Source organism: Scomber scombrus, chromosome 16 (assembly GCF_963691925.1).
Source record: "Scomber scombrus chromosome 16, fScoSco1.1, whole genome shotgun sequence".
Taxonomy (NCBI): Eukaryota; Metazoa; Chordata; class Actinopteri; order Scombriformes; family Scombridae; genus Scomber; species Scomber scombrus.
Genome location: NC_084985.1, coordinates 23,020,069 through 23,042,556, shown reverse-complemented (window position 1 = coordinate 23,042,556; position 22,488 = coordinate 23,020,069). Strand labels below are relative to the sequence as shown.

Below are 22,488 nucleotides of genomic sequence, written 5' to 3'. Positions count from 1 at the left end.
AAAGGCTCCTTATCCAGTGGTTGGCTTGCATTAACTTGTGCTTGACTTGGAAAATGTCTTCAACTTTTTTTTCCTTCAGAAAAGTGTTGGTGAGCTGCGCACTACCTCAGGTACTCGTACATGTCTGCGTCCAGAGATATGAGACCAAAGTAAGACAGCAGGTTCACCAAGGAACGCGTCAGATTCATCATCGCTGTCTCCGATCTGCGAGAGAGTCGAATTATTCATGTGTCAGTAGTTGTGGTTGCAAAGAAGTAAATATTAACTGCACTACTGACAGAAACTCACTGAGTCTTTACCTCAAAGCCATTTCAAACTTGAAGCTCTCCCACGTTGTCCTGACCCAACGGAAGACCCAGAACCTGGGCAGCATCCCCTCTTTGTCTGACTGGATCTTTCCCCAACCTCGCACTGCACTGAAAACCAAAAGTGATGTCAAGCAAGTGAGCCTAAATATGCAGGTAAGTTATCATTCAGCAACACACTTTGATCTGGGTCGTAGGCAAGTCATTATTCAGCAGGTAACAATGCGAGCTAGCAGGGTGAGAATAGATTTAGGTGTGTTGGCTCAGACTAGCACCACTGCAGTGATTATCAGCAGTTACAGTCCATTATAAACAGCTGGGTGGTAATTAGCAAGTAAGTTGTACTAAAAGATGGCTCTATGTGAAAGGTGCTCTGAGATCACTTCTGTTGTGATTTGGCGCTATAAAAATAAAAATGAATTACTAATTAACTTCTGTTGGGCAAGGTTTCCTGAGAAAATACTTTAACAATAATTACCTCATTGAATCCTCTGACCAGACAAGGAACAAATAAAGAATTTCCATTTGTCTAATTGTTTGTAGTTTACAGTTCACTAGTACTTCCAGGAATCATGTGCTGGAGAAAAAACGCTCAATATATACATCTAGAAATACACGAATAAGCTTATCAAATACTATGATATTATGTTATGTATTCTTTCTACCCCAATTCTGAATTCAGTACAGGTAATGTGTACTCAGTAAGTCTGTGCACCAGATGTCAAAGTAACCATTAGTTATTAATGGAACATGTTGGAACTAGTAGATGTTGCTGTTTTACGTTTAGGAATGGGTGTGGTGTGTGTTGTAATTTTAATGGGCGAACCGGTTTTCTTTGAGAACTACAGATAACAAATTTGTAAACGTTGAAAATCGAATCATGTCGGCCTGGAATCGTTGGCTGCACTGACCTCTTGGCCATGACGAAGTAGCGGTCTACCGGAGCTCCCAGAGTGATGTTGATGCTTCGGACCGTGTTGATGTTGCGGAAGACCAGCAGCATCGGCCTGGGCATCGACTTCAGCACCTGCATGATGCTGTCGAAGCGGTGGACGGCCATTTGGCGCATGTAGGTCGTCTCCTCGCGACTCAGTATGTTGGACAGACCCAGCTCCCGCATGTTGATGGGTCGCTGCAGCAGCATCTCGCTGAAGAGGAAGTACTCTACAGAGCAAATAAGGTAAGAAATGAATTTGTTACATTATATTTTACTTGTCTCCGCAATTTGGTCGTTCCGTCAGGATCTTTATCGAATCTAATTAAATATTGTATTTAGCAGAAAAAACTTGCTGAAATAAAGATAAATACTAATGAATGAATGAAGTCATCACCTTTGACTCCAAGGGCATTGGCGTACTTCTCCATTGCTGCCTTATCACGCAGGACTATGGACCTCCACAGTTTACAAAGGGCCACTCTGTTACTAAAGTCGAAGTTGACAGAAATTGAAGACTTTTTTTCATTAGCCGTAACTGGTCAATGGTTTTTGAAAGGTTTTCAATAAACGTGGGTCATCCCAATCTTACCGTTGACTAAGGAATTCGTACAAGCCATGGTCCAAGAGCACCAACTCTACCTTTCTATCTGGACCTCGTCTCACTAGTACTGCAAACACAGAAACATTGATGTAAGATAATTAATAAAATAGTCCAAGAGAGCATCATACACACAGACTAACCTACCTACCATTTCCTGGGTGAGGGTCAGCATGGATGAAACCGGTGTAGAATATTTGCTCAGCAAACGCTCGGATCAGTTTATCAGAAGTCTGAAAAACAAACAGTTGATGAGGCATTTCTTTCAGACAGTGTTTTTTTCTGATGACACTCCACTCTCAGTGTAATTTGTTGTATGGACTGCATCAACTTACATCTTTCAAACTTAATCCTTGTCTTTTAATTTCTTCCACGTTGTTGATTTTGCAGCCGTTGCAAAACTCTGCCGTCAACACTCTCTTTGAATTGGGGAGAATAAAACATGAAGAAGCTTTTAGCCAAAGAGAAAGTATGGATGCCCAGTTATTTTTGACCATAAATAATAAACTCACTTTACTAGTTTGTTCCCAAAAGACTTTGGGTACAACAACAAATTTGAGGTGTTTCAGCTCCTCGGCGCACCGCTCAGAATTCCTGGCTTCATTCTCAAAGTCCAGCTCTTGAGCCAATGTTCCCTTCAAGTCCTGCAGAAATCACAATTATATCATTCTCTCAAGCATACACTGTACAATAGGTTGGACAAGAAATATCACCATTTTTCTGACCTTGAGGACCCATCTGAACCCAAAGCTGGGGTGCATGAACTTAACGATATCCAACAGGATCTCCAATGTTCGGATATCACCATCAAACCGATCTCTGAGATCGATGTACTGCACCTGTGTGAACGACAGTTCAACAAGAATAATTATGCTAAACGTTCTTTTCATGCAAGTTCCGGGAGATGTTTTCATCTTATCGGGAACCAGTGGAATATAAGGCGATATATTTTCCAGGTGGTTGGTAATGCAGGAGGTGGCATGACTTCGTGACTGGTATGGTCTATTCAATAGGCCCCTTCACTTTCTAGGAATGCTGTGCCAGATCAAAAAAGTTGGCAAAAGGGGAAATAAATGATGGATAAAGTTGACTTTGGTCTAAAAATGAGTACTTGCCTTCACAGCGACAGATGTTCCATTAAACAGTTCTGCCTTATGGACCTGGGCCAAGCTGGCAGCAGCAATCGGTTCATAGTCAAACTTCTTAAAAAGCTCATCTGGGCTTTTGTTGAAGTCTTCTTGGAAGAGAGCATCCACCTGTTGCAGACAAAAACATGATCCTGAGAAATGTCAGGCTGTCCTCTCTGGCTGAACCACGTGCCTTGTTTATGTTGCAGTTCTCACCTCTTTGTACTTCCTGTTCAATGCCTTGTCTTCAAGTACTTGCAGGGTGCGGATGTACTCGGGGGGTAGCAGGTGGTTAAAGGAACACAGACCTTGGCCGAGTTTGATGTATATTCCTCCATTCTTTATGGCTCCTTCCACCATGTACTCTGCTGCCCTTTGGTGGCAAGCTGACATCTCGGCCAAGTAGGATGGGCTGCTCTAGCAGGCGAGGACAGAAGCAAGACATTATTGTCCACACGGTGTTAACACCCACAGTGACAGAAAATCACAAGCAACAAGTGCACCACCCTTGATGCAGTTAATGTATGTTAAAAAAGGAAAGACCTCAGAGAACACCAATGAAACCTTTGACTAAATGTGGAGTGTGATTTGCTGTGTAATATTACAGTAATGACGGGGACAAAGAATCACTAACTTCAGGAGGCCATAAACTATGTGTTAACAGCCATATTACAATTCCATCATAACCTTAACACATATATCCAGATTTATTTTTCTGTATTAAAAAATAATGCTTACCATGTCCCGACACTACATAGTAGTAGCTTATGGTTCGTAGATCAGTTGGTTTGTAAATGTAAGTTGTAGCCGCAGTTATATTTAGACAATTTGATCCTTAATTTCCTATACTGTCAGAATCTGGATTCGGCAATCATCGGTCGTGGACAATTTAAAACCGCCACATTTGACTGATGACTAGATATTTTGCCACATTTCTCTACTGATCAACTATCAACTATCCTCTGGGACAGCCCAAAATCAGACATCGTATGGGAACCTTTAAGGTGGGGGAAGACTTGGCGATAATGGTTTGAATATGGGGATAACAGTTTATATTTTGTCCTGGAAGGTATTCATAGTATTGCACTCACCTGTACATATAAAAAGTGATACACATTGTTGTGTAAGTAATGAAAATACAGTTAACAGAAATTGTTGGACACAGCCACATCAAATTTTAATGTCAGAAATGTGTGTGGGGAAAAGGGGTTTCAGATGCTGTTCAAAGCTTCTAACAAGTGTTTCTGTTGCAGTGTACGGGCGTCGTGAGGATCCAACATGTGCTTAACTACACCAAAACCTTTTTATAGCAACATATTTTGGCCCTAAATGAAATAGAGCTAATTACGCGTTTCAAAACACGAAGGCCCAGCGCCAAAATGCATTACTGCCTTAGTACAATGAAGAGATGCACCATCCCTGCACATATTATCCAAATCAGACCAGTGGTCACATTGAGAAGTTTAAAAAGCTCCAGCCATAGTGACCAAACCTACCCAGACCCCTTTTCATCACATGGAACTTACCTCATCTAGACCACGAATAGCCACATTGGTGGTCCACCAGTAATCCAAAGAGATAAAAATTCCCACAGAGAGAGATCTGAGGACACACAGATAAGAAGCTCACTGAGACTTAAAAAGGGTTTGACTGAAATCGTAACGTGACACAAACAGGAACGAACACCAGCAGGGAATGTGAGTGATCTGTTTTGGCAACGCTTGAGGTAAATGATAGGTTTTTAAATGACAACATGTAGATTAATTAGAAAATCAACTCAGGATGTTAGTGGAACCAGAAAACATGGAATTTAATTATAACATTATGATGGGGATTTCTTTCTGTACTTAAGTTTTGGCACTGAGTATGCATACTTAAAGAGATGCTGCGAAACTGAGTCAGAGACCTTGCAACTTTGAATTCACCTGTCCAATAACTATGACTCTGATTTCTAAACTGAAATAATTCTAATGATTTTAAGACGCGGTTATTACAAAAAACTATTGTGCTCTTCTTGGTCTTTATTTTGAATAGTATAATAGGTCAAATGGACCAAAATAATACAGTACAATAATACATTTTAAAAAATGTGGAGGAATCAGTCCTGTGATCTGAACTGATTCGGTACATGTGACAAACCTGCAGAACCGACCGAATCCTTCAATCACGATCCTCATCTTCCTCCTCTCTCTGGGTTCTGACACGGCGTAGCGGACACCCACCGCCACAGGCACGCCAACGGTGACGCCAACGAGTGTCTTCCATAGCAACCCTCTGCGCTTACCTTCCCTTAAAAAGGAGGAAACAATCCCATTATACAAGAACCGAGATATCCTCATGGATAAATTCACATGTGTTGTGATTGGTATTTGATACCTGAGTGAACTGAAGGATCTGGTTGTTTGGAGTGATGAGCCGGGATGTGGATATCTCCGCAGCAGAGCCACGTGATGCTGACATAACCTTAACTAGAGAGAAGATGAGCGCTGCGTGAAAACCCTGATCAAAAACTAATCGTCAAAACAAAAAAAGCTCATTCATTATTTACATGATTGATTGATTGACTGACATTTCTTAACAGTCATGACCTACAGCATCAGTGCAGTCTTTTTACAACATTACAGCACTAGGTCCATTAAACAGCATGCCAACTGTGTCAGAATGGCTAGGCTGCAATAAAACAACCCATTGACTATATTTATCTTCCATTTTCTTCTGTCTTCAGCAAAGGATGTTTCAGTTTATTTTACTATCATCATTTAGATTATTGTGCTTGTTGAGAGGCCACAATTAAAAAGGTAATTCTGCTTACCATAATTCCCCTTTACAGTCTACTTTATCTAAAACTGTGTTTAAAAAAAATCCATTCTGCTTTCTCCATTCAATTTTTTTCATTTATTTTACACAATATTACGTTATCGACTTATCGTACAATAACGTAATTATCAACTTCATCATGCCTCTATATGGATTATTCATATGATAAATGGACATGACCTTGATAATTTTTTGACATGAATATTGCCACACTTCACATTAACAGATAAGAGGCTATTCATGTCACATTGGCTAAGCGAGTAGTGTCCTCCATTCCTCACTGTGTACGTCCTGAGTGGAGACTGAAGAAGCGAGCTGCACCGCTGGAATTAAAGGTAAATAACTCTGTCCCCAACCATAATGACAGTCTGTGTTTTTACAGAAGAGCAGCCCCCACTCTCCAATCCCCCTTGCATTATTATGCTATTATATTATCATTATATCAGTGTTATAAAATGATCTTAAAATGACTATAATATAATTTATCACGATTATTTCTGACACATTATATCGTCCAACAAAAGTAGTTATCGTGACAGACCTAGGAAGACATTTATATCTTAATTAGGTTTGTATAGGGGTGACACCCCCAACATTAGTGTTATTCAGGAGGTGGGAATCTGTGGTACCAACTGATTATACCAACGTACAATAATTTGATGGGCTTGAAATATGGAAAGGAACTAACAATAGTTTGTAATATCTCTTTATCTCCAACGGCCAACCACATGTGGTTAACTGCCTGTGTGGTGTGGTTTCAGCATTCCCTGCTTTATTCTGTTTGCTATTTAGTCATAATTTGAATCACAAGGTCAAGGAATGGAACAGAATATGAAGTTTTGAACCTCTTTCCAGAACTCCGCAGTGAAGTTTGTTACGAGTGAAGATGTAAATGACAATAAACTCCAAGTAGTTATAGGTAGGATACAGATTTTAACATCACATAGACAGCTATTTCTATGAGATATTTTATCGCGATTATTCCTCCTCCAATAAAAGTAGTTATCGTGACAGGCCTGTATGATGATTTAATGATTGAGTAGCTGGAACTAAGTAAGAAAACACTTATTAGGATGATCAAAATGTTCTGTTAACTGGCTAACGGACAGATCAACTAATTGTTTAGAACCCCAAAAGGTAAGCCGTATCTTCCTAAACCCTCAGTTTTAACGGCTCTGATCTGTTTGTGTAACATGTCATTTGTTCGCCATTCGTTATGGTTGTTTAGTAAAAGCGGGGGTTGATGAGCTGCCCTGCTGATATCTATTAGTCTGACTGTCACTGATAGTGAGTGTGTGTGTGTGTGTGTGTGCGTTTGTGTGTTTGTGAGTTTGTGATGGGAAGGCAAGAGTAGAGGAGGGGGAAGGGGTTCTACATCAAGGCCAACATGACAAGCCAGGGTACTGTATTTGTTGTTTCAATCTGCATTTGAGGGACAAAATGTGTCCACTGCTGCCAAGTTGATTTACAGATAGCAGTGATGTCAGGGACCTGAGTGCAAAACAAACTCTGTCACTTCTCTGAGGACAGTTTCCCCATCAACACAATCAATGCAACCACAGTGAATGAGGAGATACAATCAGTGCTGTTTGATTTCATCTCACATACACTAACATTATAAATAGAGTATGTCATTATTAGTTCATGATTAACAGTGAACAGCTAGCAGTTAAATTATACACACCAATACAAATGAATACAAATGTGGGCAACCTTGATAGTCACACACAGTAGCAGTCAAAAGCTTAAGACACACCAATGTCAAACAATCACAGTCACACACTCAGTCTGTGATTTACACGTCCAATTAAATGCAGCTTAGCTTCTTTAATACCTTATATGAGTCTAGCTAGTAACTGTTGCTAAAACCAGCTGCTAACTTTAGCTAACTATTGGTCAACCAGCTAACTGACCGTGCTATAGATAATAAGGAAATATGGTTCATTTACCACTCTGAAGGTCTCCCCTGTCATGCTTCCTGCTCTGCTCACACTGATGAACAAGTGTCCAAAGTGTCCTTCCCATGTACGATGTAGACGGTTGACTGGTAGCCTATCACCTCTTTAATTGATCGCCAGCTAGTCCCTAGCATGCCTACTATTGGTGCAGCCGGAGAGTAAGCGCAAGAGGATTCACTGCTGCTCACTTCCGCTTTCGCTTTTAACATGTTCAGTGGACAAAATACGGTCCTGGTGGCTTTAGAGAGCGTTATTTAGTGCTTAATAATTGACATTAACAATCATTTGAATTGTTAATAATAATCATTAGATGAATTGATTCATTTCAAACACTATACAGCTTAATTGAGTGATTACATTTTAATTATGCAGTTAAAATTAAATTCAATGATGTGTCAATAAACAGTTAAATTATATTATTCAGCCTTTTTTTCTTCTTCTAGGTTTTATATCTTTTAGATCATTTTTAGATACTGCAGGGCACTTTTTTATGATTATTTATTAAATATATTTATACATATATTTGTTTTATTCGTACAATTTTGGGTTATTTTTAAAAGTACGTTTTTAGTGTTTTTACATTGGATAGTTAAAGATGTGTTTCTATGTGATGTTACGTGTGGCTGTCTTGTAAATTGTGGAGGTTGCTGCTGTAAACCAAGCTATTTACTGCGAATGATCAATAAATGATCTATCTATCTATCTATCTATCTATCTATCTATCTATCTATCTATCTATCTATCTATCTATCTATCTATCTATCTAAATTGATCAATTTAAACAAACGCTGTACAGCTTAAGTGAGTGATAACATTTTGTATTAATTAATAACAACAATAATAATAATAATAACTTTATAAAGCATCTTTTAAAAACAGAGTTTACAAAGTGTTTTGACATACAAAGCAAAGACATAAAACACAGAGAACAGTAACAAGGGCAACATTAACCAGATGAAAGTAGAAGACAATGAAATACAGTGAGGATATGATGAAAGAGATTATAAAATAAACAATTAAATAAAAAGACATTGACATGAACAGACGATATCACATAAAGGCTAGACTGTGGAAAGGACTTTAAAGAAGTGATTTAAAAGAAGTTACTGATTCTGCATTATTTCCTCAGGTGGATCGTTCCAAAGCCGAAAAAATATTAAAGTAATCATTCATTACTACACAGCTTCTATCGGTTTCTTCATGAAAGTACACTTTTCTCCTGCTGTGATGTAATTTAGGTGTAAGCTGAAAATAAATGAGTGTCGTATTGATTATAAACTTTCCCTCATTAAAAAAATGATAATCTATAAATATGCAAATCATCCAGATGTCTCCTGTCAGCGTATGCCTACTGGACGTCCCACTTGTGTAAGTTGCATATTGGAAGGTGAGAAACTTTTCCTCTCATCAGATGAATGTGAAAACAACTCTGCAAATGAATCATCATGCACAGTAAACACCAAACATCCAAGTGAAGTAACAATGAGCAAAACACATTTTTGAGAGATTTTTTTCTCATCCATAATAACATCCTGTGAGAGCAATTAAGGAGGTCCAACACGACAAGATCTGATTGGCCAGTTATTATCAATATTATGTCTCTTATCAGACATGAAATATGAACCTTGAGCTTTTACCAGGCACAGAAATGTCTCTCCCCATGAAACTGCTCAGGATAAGACAGTGATGCATCTTGATGACGGACTCTCTGGTAGGAGGTATCTAATAAAACGTCATTGATCAGACGGCGTGGTCCGAGCCTTTTTCTTTTTTTTGTCAAAGTTGCGTATTCACTTGTTATTCATGTCTCCTCCTCCATCCGTACATCCCAATATTAACCTGTAATTCCAATATTAACTATAGCTCATATTTAAAAGCTCTAAAGTCCATTTAACTGATATGACCTTGATCGAAGGTCAGAAATGTAACTTATGAAGTATGATTTATAACTCTACTTATAGTACACATTAATCAGTGTGGGTCCATTGCGTGTTTATGAAACAGTCTATTTTCATTACAGTAGTGTATGAGCAAGCACATGTAAACAAGCCTGCTAAAGCTGACTGTGCCACATGGGACGTTAGAGTATTATTTCCTTGTTACATCATCTTACATCAGCTGTGCTCAGGCTGTGGGAAGTGTTAGGAGGAAGAAAAACAACTCAAAAGTAAATGATAATAATACTATTTTCATTCTATTACAGTCACATTTTGTTGAGCTTTCATGTTTATGACACTTGAAACACTGCGTCGCATGTGCGTTTCTGATCGTAACAAGCTCACTACATTTAGCTCTGCATGACCGGAAACGGGGTAAACTTTCAAAAATAATGGTTGTAAACTTGCAGGGGAAAAACAACGACTCTGAAGTTAGCCTCCGTTTCGTATTTAAATATGCAGTGTTTGGGATAGAGATGCATATAAGTATACATTTGTGAAAGAGTGTAATCGCAGCAAAAGCTTTAGTTAAACATTTATTTTGCTTTGAAAACTGAAAAATCTGGACTAGATTACCCAGGAGACTCCAGAGAGTCATTAAAACAGTTTCAGATTTGTGGAACCTTTATTCTATTTGTGAAAACAGATAAAGGGCAATTTACAGACCACATGACACCAGGTCTAGAACAAAAACCCCATGTAGACTCGTCAAATCTGGACCAGATCATTATTATTATCATTAGTAGTAGTAGTAGTAGTAGTAGTAGTAAGACTTGACATGTAGTATAGTGCTTTTTGATACAATGTGTTATGGATGGTGAAACTGACTTTTGTGTTTTTTAGTTAGTAAAATAAAGGTTTCACAAAGCTGATAGGAAGGTTTAAACAGATTTTGCTATGATATTAACAACTTTTTCATGAGTGTAAGTGGTAAAAAAAAAAAAAAAAAAAAAAAAATCAATAGCCGCAAACTATCATTGACGAAACAGAAGCTAACTTCAGCGTCGCGTAAAAAAAACATGCAGGGTGTGCTGTCAGTAAGGACCAGCACTCACGTGTTGTATCACTAGACAATAAATGGAGGGAAATTGTTGTTCTTACAACAACAGTAACGTTGTTAAGTATTGGTTAACCATGGTGCTAGTGTTTAATGAGCTTCTACATTTTCAAACCTTCAATGGAAAACGTGTTATAAACCTGAGCGTTTTCTCACATACACTGGCGACAGTATACCGGATGCGGTAGCTGCAGTGTTGCGCTTTCCTGTTTACGAGAGACTAATGTTTTTTCACTAGGACAGCAAATTTATGACCCGCCTTATCCTGCCTCTGATTGGCTAATACTCGCTGCCTTCGTTGCTTGGGTTTGTTCGGTGTAAGCACGAGCAGTGAGATTCGTTAGGGTTAGGGTATGAATATCTGAGGCGAGCCAATCAGAGGCAGAAGAGGGCGGGTCACGACTTTGCCATCCTAGGAAAAAAATATCGCTTACGGGCGGGAAGAGCGAACATAGCTGACTGTACGCGCTAGCTACGGGGGCACTTTTGTTTTAATTCTCCTTGATGCAGGTGACTGTGAGAGTTTTAATGATTGACAGGGCACTGCGGGGTCTAGTGGATACGTTTTAAGAGGACCGTCGGTACAAAGTTAAGGTTTTTTGGGGAAGTGCGGAGCAGATGGAGGATCCTCCTGCAGACTCTGGCGGCGGTGCTGGAGCGGAGGGGCCCGCGGTGCAGGTGGCAGACATATGTTGGCCGCTCGAAGCTCACCCTCTGCGGCTCTTGGAGTGGAAAGTTAAACCTGGGACCCTCGTTAACGTGGACTCCGTGCTAGCACTGTGCGTTCCTATACCTCCAGAGGAGAAGGGAGCTGCCAGACTGCCAGAGAAGAAGGTGAAGTCGGACCGTGCTGGAGTAGTCAAGGAGCTATGCTGTCAACTCGGACAGGTCATACCTCCCGGGTGAGTCACTGTGCCTGCTATAGCTCGTTAATATGAGTCGCACCTGGAGGAACTACAGGCGACATGTCAGTTGTAGTGTCGCTTCTACTTTGCGCTCTTCACCCGTAATGTTATGCTAGCTAGCTAGCGAGCTAACACTGCTAAGTACAGGTGCTAAGTTAACGTCCACAAACTGCCAAGTGCGTCAAAATAAGCACGCGGAGTAACGGCCAGGACCTTCAAAATAAGACTGTCTTTTCCTTTTTAAACACTCCATTCAAACATACAAATACACTATCGAGCTTCAGTGTGCAGAAAGATGTATGTGCAGTTTGACACTAGAAAGCTGTTTTTTGTTTTGACATTTATTTGCTCAAAGTTTCACAGAATTGAGTTAAAATCAGATTTTAAGCGGTGAGCTTAAAAGCAGGATTTGTGACATCACAACTAGTTTAGAGCCAATACTGGTCCAATAGTAAACTTCTACAAGTGTGAAACTCATGAACACTTGAAGCCTTCAGCATACAAACACTGAGAATGAACTTTTCAGGGAAATAGGAGATGTTTCATCAGGCAGTTAAACTTTTAAGATGAAACATATTTGCATATTTAGAGATCCTGGAAGGGGAGAAGGAGGATATTTAATTTTCAGGAGTGTAACAATATTATATACTGACACAACATAAGTATTTAACAGAGTGCTTAACAGACCTCTTAAAACTTGTCTGGAGGGGATCTGTAAGGAAATTTAGTTATATTCAATTATCGTAATTTTCTAGTTAGAAACAAGAAACAAGTGTATGGGTAATTTTTTTTAGAATATCGTGGAATATCTTTCATATGTTATAATTTTAGTCTAGGTGCACAAGCCAAACATTTTTTTTTTGCCTTTTATTTTGAAGGCAAACCAACGTGTAGTAGCTTGTCTGCTTCTGTTGAGCTTGACAGCAGCTCTGTAGGTTGACAGGTAGGAGACTGGCCCAGACTGATGATCCAGTCCTGCTTGCATATTATATCAAAAAATAATAGGAAACATATTTCACTGCAGCTCATCAGGACACATTTTTGTCAGTGTTAGCTCGATATAGTGAAATAAATACTCTATAACCTATAACCAACAGGGGGGATAATGCACCCCAAGTTTGTATTCAACAAGTCTTTTAGTACACGGACTCACACCACACAGCAACTCTTTCCAACACAGCGATGTTTTCCACTGCTATAAAAAGGTTTGTTTACATCAATAGTAAGAACTGTGGTGTCCTAATTACAAAGCAAAGCAACAGCGAGTGTCTCAACAAGCTACATACTCATTACTGTAATTGCAGACATGGTTAGTTGAGGGGATTTACAAGTTGTTCTCTAAAGGAATAACCTAACAATTACCAGTTAATCCAAAACAAATCACCAACACACAGCTTTGAGACTCACAATGACCCTGTGTGGTGCAAGTTCTAGATTTTTTCGGTTGTGTCTTTTAATAAGTTGCATTTCTACACTGGCTGCACTAAAGCAGATGTTTAATCTAACATGTTTATTAAATGTGAATCTCGCCAAAAGATGGGACTAATGCACTGCTAACTGTTTTGTCTCTTCTGTATTTTTTCAGCGGGGTCATCATCAGAATAGAAGAATGCAGCCATCCGATAGTGATGAAGGGTTTGTGCGCCGAGTGCGGCCAGGACCTGACTCAGTAAGGACATGCAAACACTGTCGCTCTTTCACCATGGGAAATTCACTTTTAAATGTTCAAATTCACCAGCAACTCAATCTTAAATCATTATTTTGTGTGCCACGTTTATATTTTGCCAGTATCTGGTTGGCTGGTTGTAGTTTCCCACCCTGTTCATTCTAAGGATGATGTTTGACACTTGAACTCTTTGACATTTCACGAGCTGCCAAAACATCCCCGTCAAAGAAACACAAGAGTAAACATTACATTCAGTGAGGAAACAATTCAGCGCTGATTCATATTGACTTTTTGGGGGATGACTAGAAGTATTTGTGGTGGATTCTGTATTATTTGATACCATCAGAGGGCACCCGAGATCATACAGAAAGAAATGAATACAACTCAGGTTATAGATCAAGTGTTCACACTCTAAACTCTCCTTGTGTCAGTTTGATTAAGATGTCAAGTGTACAGCAGTCAGTTAGGATCCAGTACAAGTGTTGCTGTTATTGAAGGCAGATAGTTTGCAGTGTGAGGACATATCTTAAAGTTGATTGGGATACCTGGCGTATTGATACACAATCAATGAATGTCTGATGTAGGTTAGAACCAGCAATAATCATCTAAATCACCTGGCAACTGAAGTTTCTGTAGCTCACTGCCACGACTCAATCCAGTTTCAGCCGTTCAACCTAACAAACCAAATTTGCATGTTTGTGAAAGCTGCTTTTCTTCTCAGTCACATATGCATGACTCCCACTCTCTCTCTCTCTCTCTGTCTCTCTCTCTCTCTCTCTCTCTCTCTCACACTCTCACTCTCTTTCTCTTTTTTCTCTTTTTTCCCATCTCAGGCTGCAGAACACAAATGGGAACCAGCAAAATCCCATCTCCACAGCAACAGTCTCCATGGTGCACAGTGTGCCTGAGTTGATGGTCAGCTCAGAGGTGAGTCATATGGGGGAGATACCTGAAAGCTCGGCCTGGTAGTGTCAGCTCCACCTCGCAAATTCTTTACCTGACTGCATTCTTTTTCCAAGATAATATACAGTATTTTGACTACTTTTTGACTGTGCAAAGGGTTTTTCATGCTAAAAACATACCAGGACAATACATAGATACAAATAATCAGCCATGTTTAAAACTGTATGTGGAATTCTGGTAATAAACATTTGCTTGATAAATAATTGTACAGGATAAAAAGCTCAGAGGTCATATAAAACATCAAGTGCTGGTTTCTGTGGTGTTCTCTGATATATTCAATTTATTCTTAACAGCAAGCAGAACAGCTGGGCAGAGAAGACCAGCAGAGACTCTATCGGAACAAAAAACTGGTCCTGATGGTGGATCTGGACCAGACGCTTATCCACACCACTGAACAGCACTGCCAGCGTATGTCCAACAAGGTAATGTCGGGGGTATCATCAGTAATCTTTCACTTTAGCACCCAAACCTCTTTTTGAATTTGTGACCTTTCTGAAACTGAAATGCAGGACTGGTTCTGTTTGCATATATCTTGGTTTATGTCACACATAATTGGTCTTCTAAACTAGAAAAAAAGTTTTCTTATTAAATCTGTTGTTTTTTTCCGTGATTGCGTCATAGTTAACACTCCTGTCATTCCCTACAGGGCATTTTCCACTTCCAGCTCGGGCGAGGAGAACCCATGCTCCACACTCGACTACGCCCGCACTGCAAGGACTTCTTGGAGAAAATCGCCAAACTCTACGAGTTACACGTCTTCACATTCGGGAGCCGCCTTTATGCACACACCATCGCCGGTAACTGACATCACATAACAGGGACATAGACTGAATCATCTAAAAAAAACAGCCCAATTGTTTTAAATTTTGAGGTCTTCTTCTTCTTGCACTACCTCTTTATATCCACTAGGGGGGAGTATCTGCTTATAATAATGTTTTAGCTGAGGTTACTCTGGTTCACTGATGTACATCCACTATGTCTTTAGATACTTCATTTGCAAGCGGCAGGGGTTCAGTTTATGTTTTGCAGCATACAGTAAAAATGACCTTTTTATATTAAGGCTGCTACTTGTTGCACTGGCAGCTAGAGTAGACCAGCATTTGGCTGATATTGGAATGTTAACTTCCTCCATAAGTGAAAATATTTCAGCAGGTTTATGACTCAAAGTTGGATTAAGTAATAAGTTTCAAGGCTATCCTTTTTCATATTCAGGCTACTTTCATCCTACTGTATATAATAGAGGCAGCCCCGGTCCAGTGCTGTTCTGCCTCCATATGATAAAAGTTTAATGCATTTTGAATTGGATTTTACTTCTGGCACTGCTGCAGTGAGGTCAACACGTTTCCACAGCAGCACTTCAACTATTGACAGCTTTTAGTTGTGTTTTCAGTGCAGCCGTCCTGTTGAGACAGTGTAGATCTCTATCCATGTTATAGAAGACTGTCAAGAAAGCCAGAGCAGATGTTTTCAACCCTCAATTCTAAAGAGAGGCTCCAACTAAGAAGGTCATGGATGCACTAGAGAAAAGATTGGGGTTTTTGGTGTATAAAAAGGTTTTTGTCTATATTGTATGTCTAAGAAATTATGTACAAATCAACAGCGTACTTTGTATAAGTAGAGTTACATTCCATGCACTTTATTCAATACCAGTTAAATGCTTATCATGGCCTTGAAGAGGAAATGACAAACAAGCCATTGAAAGTTGACTGTGAGATGTAGCTACATTTTTAATCAAAAATGCATGGTTTTTTTTCTCACATACTCCTTTTGTCTGTTTTTTTTTTTTTTAAAGGTTTTCTGGATCCTGAAAAGAAGCTTTTCTCTCATCGCATCCTTTCCAGAGACGAGTGCATCGATCCTTTCTCCAAGACGGGGAATCTTAGGTGGGAATTGCAATTTTCTAAAGATGACAGTTAAATCAATTTGCACTGACCCTACGCTCATCTGTTCTCTTGATTTTGACTTTGTTTTGTTTGAAAGTAAAAAGAGACAAAGACTTAAAGTATGTTTTGGGGGATTGGATTGAATGATTCGTACCGTCTATCTCTAATTTCTAGTACAATCAGTCTTCAATCTTCAGTGGCTGTGTCAGTAGATAAGCACCAGAAAATTGACATGTACTGTACTTTCTCACTACAGTAATACAACCATAGAGAGATGAATAGCACCCTCATAAACTTTATTTGTCTTATGCATGTCCTTTCCTGACAGGAATCTTTTCCCTTGTGGGGATTCGATGGTCTGCATCATCGACGATCGAGAGGACGTGTGGAAGTTTGCACCTAACCTCATCACTGTGAAGAAATACATTTACTTCCAGGGCACAGGGGACATCAACGCTCCGCCAGGATCACGGGAAGCTCAGATTGCCAAGAAAGGTACACAGCGCCCACACGTTTTATGATGACCGATGCATCGGTAGAAAAAAAGAAAAACTTGATCATGACCGAGTAGCTGAGAGTTTATGTAACACAGAGGGACAAATGGATAGCCAAGGATGTTTAGTCCAAGGATTTGTTTCCAGTACCCTGCACAGTCGCGTCTAAGAGGCACTTGTAGCTGAAGTTGACAAGCAAGTCATCTCAGAGTGCTCTTCAGTTCATAACTGCTAATGCTTAATGTTATTCAGTCTGTTATATCATTGGAAATAAAGGCACAGGAGGGGGTCATACTATATGTGACTGAATATCAGTTTTGACATAATGTCAGTTCAACTAAGAGGACTAATTTTGTGTAGGAGTCCTAATTTGAAATGCATCAGGGCCTTTTTTTATTGTCTCTGTAGCTGTTCAGACACATTTTACTGAGGTTAGTTTAAGCCCCACTTAGTATTTGGTTTATTTTATTTTCAGTGGTGAGTAGCAGATCTATTAATGCCAGCTACCATTAGTGACTGAATATTTCCATATATATATATAATATATGGAAATATTCATATAAAATATATATATACTATATATATATAGATGACATCAACTGTAGGATTTCTTTTTTACATTTGAATGTACAAAATAGATAATATGTAAATAATTAAAGTTCCAGTGTTTACATATTAAAGAATAATTTATAAGTTACATTTCATTATTGAGGCTTTACATGTCTGTCCTTTCTTTCCAGTCTTTTGTATTAAACAATGCCCTCTGAGAATTCTCAATTCTTATTGGGTGGCAGATGTGGTTTAATTTTTAGCAACCATACTATTTAAACAGACACCTATAATGCAGTTGTTTGTTGCCGTTTTAATTGAATGTGACGATATTAAAGGTAAGGTAGGCATAAACTGTATGGCTTAGCTAAATAGCCTGAAGCTGAAGTTCTTTGTGTAACCAATAAAATGCAATAGAAAAAAACAACTTCCTTCACTCAGCGTTAAGTACTTTGTAGATTCCACGTCTTCCATTACAATCGTGTAACGTACAAAATGTCAAAATGGATATTATCGTTTATATTAATATGTTTCATCAACAGCAAAATCAAAATCTTGTCTATCTGTGATCTGCAGTTCATAAATATGTAATTGAGCTTTGGGAACTGTATTCAATTTTCTTTGTTGGAATCTGAAAAGGTCTTGAAAAGCTTTAATTAGATTTCAAACGATGTACAACAAGCCTGCAAATGCTTATCTTAGCACTGAACCTAATAACATATTTGTATTACTGTTTATTTACCCATTGGGACAAGGTCTATATATCTATATTTATTAAACCCAATTCCTCTCATACTATTTTATAAATTATGAAGAAAAATGAAAAATAATTCTAGCACTTCCCTCCACTAACCCTTGTTCAAATACAAGTAGCTAGAGTTGATTAAACTACCTAATCACTTACGGTTAAGACTGGTTGTATATCAGGCAAATAATTACTTAAGATTTCTCTGTCATATAATTTATTATAGAGAGTCACTCAGGCTGGACCCAGAAAATGAATACTCATAAACACTGCATTCTTGTTCATTCAGCATCCTGACTCACATGATCAGCCCACACACTTCTATCCACACACAACATTATAAATCAAAGGCACCTGTCATTGGACAATAATAAAACCGTCTTAAATCGTTCCAGTGCTTCTCCCATGTGGTAAACTCACAAAGTGATGGCCCCACATTAAGGGAATCTTCCCCATGACACACTGTTTCTTTACCTCATTATTATAGCATGAAACAAGCTGCTTGGAGCCCGCCAGTGTGTCTCCTGGGGGGTTATTGTAGGACCACCCCCCCTTCTCATTTACACCCACTCTCAGGCTGCCACATAAATTAGCAGATAACTCCTGGTTGTACTGTTCCCATGTTACAACAGCTGCCAGGCTCAGTCATGTATCTTTTTATAGATGTTAATTCAAAATAGAATAGAGTTTAATTATTTGCGGTAAAAACACACGCTTCAGTTTTGCCCCGAAGCAAATTTGGTATAATGCAAATATAATCTCTGGTTATATGACGCTCTTCCCCAAGCCGCTCTTGTTGCTGCTTTGCAAGTCAAATACACGCTCTAGGAATCTCTGTCACGTATATGACATACACACATTTAAATATAGGATTTTACTAAATCAGCAATTCTCATTGTGGTAGCTGCTGTTTTTTTAGTAATACTATTTGCATTTGAAATGTTGTTGTTGTTTTTTTTTTAAACGAATGCATTATGACAGACACTAGGTCATTTATTGGAGTTTTTAAATGAATATAAAATATTTTTTGAGTAGTAACAAGCCACATTTTTTTGTGGTCTTACTAAGTTGGTGAAGCATCATTCAAAAATAAAAAAGTAGACACCTTACCCCAAAATTTGGACCAGCACAACAACCTGTAAACACAATGTTGATCTACTGAATAATCACCATAACCAAGATAATGAGCTGAAAGGTGCTAAAACAGTATTGGTTAATAACTAATGATAAAGCGATACATGTAGTCATTTGATCGATTTTTTGATTTGTAAATATTAATTAGCGCATCATTAAGCTCACTGAAACCATGTTTATATACCGTATGTGCTAATATACTATTGCCCTCAGAGGGAGCATACTAGGTTTGTGATGCACATGCAGAAAGCAATTCAAGCTGAAAAAGCTCTCTTTGTGTTTGAGAGCGTTTTTGAGGGCTTCTGTCCACTGGCTCGCGCCTGTTCTCTCATGCTCTGCCTCATCAGATTATTTAGCTGCCCTCTCCTGTCCATCCAACACAGTGGCTCCAAGTGACACGCCTCCTTGAACATAGTTATTATAACTGATGGAGATGTATGTTATGTTGAGTTTACATGACATTTTTCTATCTCATTCAAAGATACCAGAATACTTTAGATTGGACTGTATCATTAGTACCACTGTCATGTGAATTATTCTGTGATGTTGACAGGTTATAATTTGACTTTTCTATTTCACGCTCAGATAGTCAGTTGCACTGAAGTGACTCTCATTTGCCTCAAAGGATGATTCAACACAGAGAAGTGTTTGCCAACAGGCAGTCAGGGCAGCTCCTCCTGAGCTAGAATCTGGGTTATCCACAGGGTAGAATGTAGTGTGAAATGTTAGGAAGGTTATTACTGAGAGGTTTATAATCACAGAGTCACAGACCCTCCAGAGTGCATTAATGCTAAGTACATGGTGAAACAGGCCATAACATCACTGATAGTGGGGTGGCATGGTTCCTAACTGTGTGTGTGTGGAGTGTATGACTGAGTAAGGCAGAGAAGCACAATTGAAATATTTTAAATACTGAATTGCACACATCCTGATAGACTACTTCAAAAATCATTTTTTGTTGAAACTTTCTGACTGGAAATTTGTCTTAACGGTATGTTAAATGTATAGTTTATATTATAACTTTGAGTCAAAGGTGGTGAATATTAAGTCAGTGGATACATGAAACTGACAGGCCTGAAGATAATGATAGGTTATCAGACTGGCCTTAATTATAGCTGAGTGCATCAATAAATAAAACTGATAACAATTGACTCAAGCTTCAGACTTTTATTCTTCACATTTTGTTCATGTGAATGATTTAATAACTCCTTTCACAGTCTTAAATAACTAAACTAAAAACTTGTATGTAGCTATAGCTTAGCTACCTTTGATAGTGCTTGCCTCTCAACTTAAACGTTTGAGCCACTTTAACAACAATTATACAGTTCATACATCACATACTGAGGTAAACATTGTGTGGGGGTTTGCAAAAGATAAACGACTAAATTTGTGGTAAGATAAATATTGTCTGTATTTAACTAATAATTAAGTAATTAATTAATTAATAATTCATTCTAAAAAGAATTCTGTCTGTCTCATCTAATAACCTTTGACTGCCATTTGTTGGTTTCAGAGAGAAATGTAAAAACAATTCAGCTGTAAAAGGTCATCTTTGGTGACCATTGGCGTTTACACTTCTATTCACAATGGGGGAAGTGTGATCTGTAAATTGGCCTTATTGACACCAGATTCTTTAGGTTGTAACTGATCGTACTGTATCCTCACCTACTGAATCTGACCGTTGTGTCCATGAATACTTTGTAATTGCTTTGTCTTATTCCAGCAGGAAGCACATCAAGTCGGCCGGCAGAGAGCACAGAATCGGCGAAGACACCTGGCGCTGAGGAGCAAAATAATGGCCTCAGGAAAAAGGCGAAGGACATTTCTGGAAAGGAAGAGTCCTCAACATCTCAGTCTTCTCAGGGAGTACCAACAAATGAACGGACACATCCCACAGGGGTTGTAGAGGATGAGGCACTCCATAGTAAAGGGTCAGAGAATGAGGCAGAATCTGAGGTGGGGTCAAAGGAAACTCAGGTGGGTGACAACCAAACAAATATTAAGGAAGATGATAGCAACAGGACACGAGAGGCACAGGACAGTGTAAACTCATCAGTGCCAAGTCATGAGTCAAATAACCTTGACTTTGACCTTTCTAGTGACAGTGACAGTGACTCCATAATAGATAAGCCTCCCTCATCAGAGAGTGACGGTGAAGGTAAGTCTTGCCAGACAAAGAAACCTGGGCAGGAAGGATCCACGCAAGAGGCCGGTGATGGGGACGGGACTAAAGAAGGAGACAGTAAAGGTCGGAGTGAAGGAGAAAACAGCTCTGACCCAGCAGAACCTTCAGGAGTTCTGCTCCCAGACCCTGAGCTGGGAAATGGCTGCTCAGATAAGAGAGAGCCAGAAACAGAGTCACAGAATAGTGAACAATCTGGGGTAACCATGGGGGAGGAGCTGCTGGACCAGAGTATGGAGGACGAGGAGGAAGAAGAAGACAACGACCAAGACGATCACTTGATCTACCTGGAGGAAGTGCTGGAAAGGATCCACGCTGAGTACTACACCCGTTACGAAGCCCACCTGAAGAAGGAATCCTCAGAAACGCTGGACATCCGCAAGATTGTCCCAGAGCTAAAAAGCAAGACACTGGAGGGCACAACGATAGTGTTCAGCGGCCTGTACCCAACCAACTACCCAATGGAGAGGACTCGTGAGTACTACCATGCCAAGGCACTGGGGGCCAAGATTGGCAAGAATCTGGTTCTTAGCTCCCAAGATCCCAGTTTGACGACGCATCTCATCGCAGCAAGAGCTGGTATGTAAAAATGTATGTATACTATTGACCAAGCATTGAGTAGAAGTATTTATCAATATACTTCTTACAGGAGAAAATCTATCAAAGGAATTATTCCTTAGCCATGCTAGCAGTATGGCTCTAGGAGCAATGTCTGTTAGTCAGTCCACCACTTTACTCCAGAATGACATAAACATTGAATGTATTGACATAAAACTTCCTACAGACATTCTTGGTCCTATGAGAATGAATCTAACTTTGGTTACCCGTTGACTTTTGCTCAAGTACCACCAGGTTATACTTTTTGGGTTCTTTAGTGAAGTGTCTCAACAACTGTTGGATGGATTACATATTTGGTGCAAACATTCATGTCTGTGTTTGAATGAACTGTAACAACTTCAATTATCCCTTACATTTTCACTGAGCAGTGTCATCAGGACAAAATTCAATTCAAATTCAGTTTCTCCATTACTTTATTTTATGTCTGACAAAACTTTCATTCATTCCCATCGGCTTCAGCTGTACATTGTGTTTAGTGTTAATTAACAAGTGATCACATGCTAAACTAAGATGTTAACATGATAAATATTTTACCTGCTAGCATAGTAGCGCTGTCATTGCGAGCATGTTTTAATGCTGACATAAGCATTTAGGTCAAAGCCCAGTTGTGCCT

At 39.2% G+C, this 22,488-nt stretch overlaps 2 protein-coding genes across 3 annotated transcripts in view; one reads left to right on the top strand and one right to left on the bottom strand.

Annotated features, from left to right (window-relative positions):
• Positions 1 to 65: 65 nt before the first annotated feature.
• Positions 66 to 7,854, bottom strand: adck5 (aarF domain containing kinase 5). 2 transcript variants are annotated; one of them, XM_062435582.1, is made up of 15 exons: positions 7,734 to 7,854; positions 5,344 to 5,435; positions 5,107 to 5,256; positions 4,494 to 4,569; positions 3,184 to 3,384; positions 2,956 to 3,096; positions 2,566 to 2,679; positions 2,353 to 2,484; positions 2,176 to 2,259; positions 1,992 to 2,073; positions 1,832 to 1,910; positions 1,637 to 1,728; positions 1,217 to 1,469; positions 300 to 416; positions 66 to 204 (listed from the first exon to the last, which is right to left on the bottom strand). In XM_062435582.1, the coding sequence occupies exons 1-15, from the start codon at positions 7,755 to 7,757 to the stop codon at positions 102 to 104; spliced, it is 1,740 nt and encodes a 579-aa protein (XP_062291566.1). In that variant the 5' UTR covers positions 7,758 to 7,854; the 3' UTR covers positions 66 to 101. The 2 variants fall into 2 exon arrangements, with proteins under 2 accessions (XP_062291566.1, XP_062291567.1); XM_062435583.1 differs by lacking the exons at positions 5,344 to 5,435; positions 7,734 to 7,854 and having other exon boundaries at positions 3,184 to 3,379; positions 5,107 to 5,171.
• Positions 7,855 to 11,204: 3,350 nt separating this feature from the next.
• ctdp1 (CTD (carboxy-terminal domain, RNA polymerase II, polypeptide A) phosphatase, subunit 1) overlaps positions 11,205 to 22,488 on the top strand; it is a 63,900-nt gene continuing 52,616 nt past the window's right edge. Inside the window, exons 1-8 of the mRNA XM_062436427.1 lie at positions 11,205 to 11,638; positions 13,227 to 13,310; positions 14,141 to 14,234; positions 14,564 to 14,692; positions 14,917 to 15,067; positions 16,063 to 16,153; positions 16,482 to 16,648; positions 20,802 to 21,836. Of these exons, the coding sequence (XP_062292411.1) occupies positions 11,355 to 11,638; positions 13,227 to 13,310; positions 14,141 to 14,234; positions 14,564 to 14,692; positions 14,917 to 15,067; positions 16,063 to 16,153; positions 16,482 to 16,648; positions 20,802 to 21,836 (2,035 nt within the window). The 5' untranslated portion in view covers positions 11,205 to 11,354. The remainder of the gene's footprint in view (positions 11,639 to 13,226; positions 13,311 to 14,140; positions 14,235 to 14,563; positions 14,693 to 14,916; positions 15,068 to 16,062; positions 16,154 to 16,481; positions 16,649 to 20,801; positions 21,837 to 22,488) is intronic.

Excerpts from the sequence above, each read along its gene's own strand:
- adck5 (XM_062435582.1), bottom strand. The coding sequence starts at position 7,757 with ATGACAGGGGAGACCTTCAGAGTG. Across the intron at positions 2,260-2,352 it reads TTTGGGAACAAACTAGTAAA|AGAGTGTTGACGGCAGAGTT; the intron begins GTGAGTTTATTA and ends CCCAATTCAAAG. Across the intron at positions 1,911-1,991 it reads TGACCCTCACCCAGGAAATG|TACTAGTGAGACGAGGTCCA; the intron begins GTAGGTAGGTTA and ends CTGTGTTTGCAG.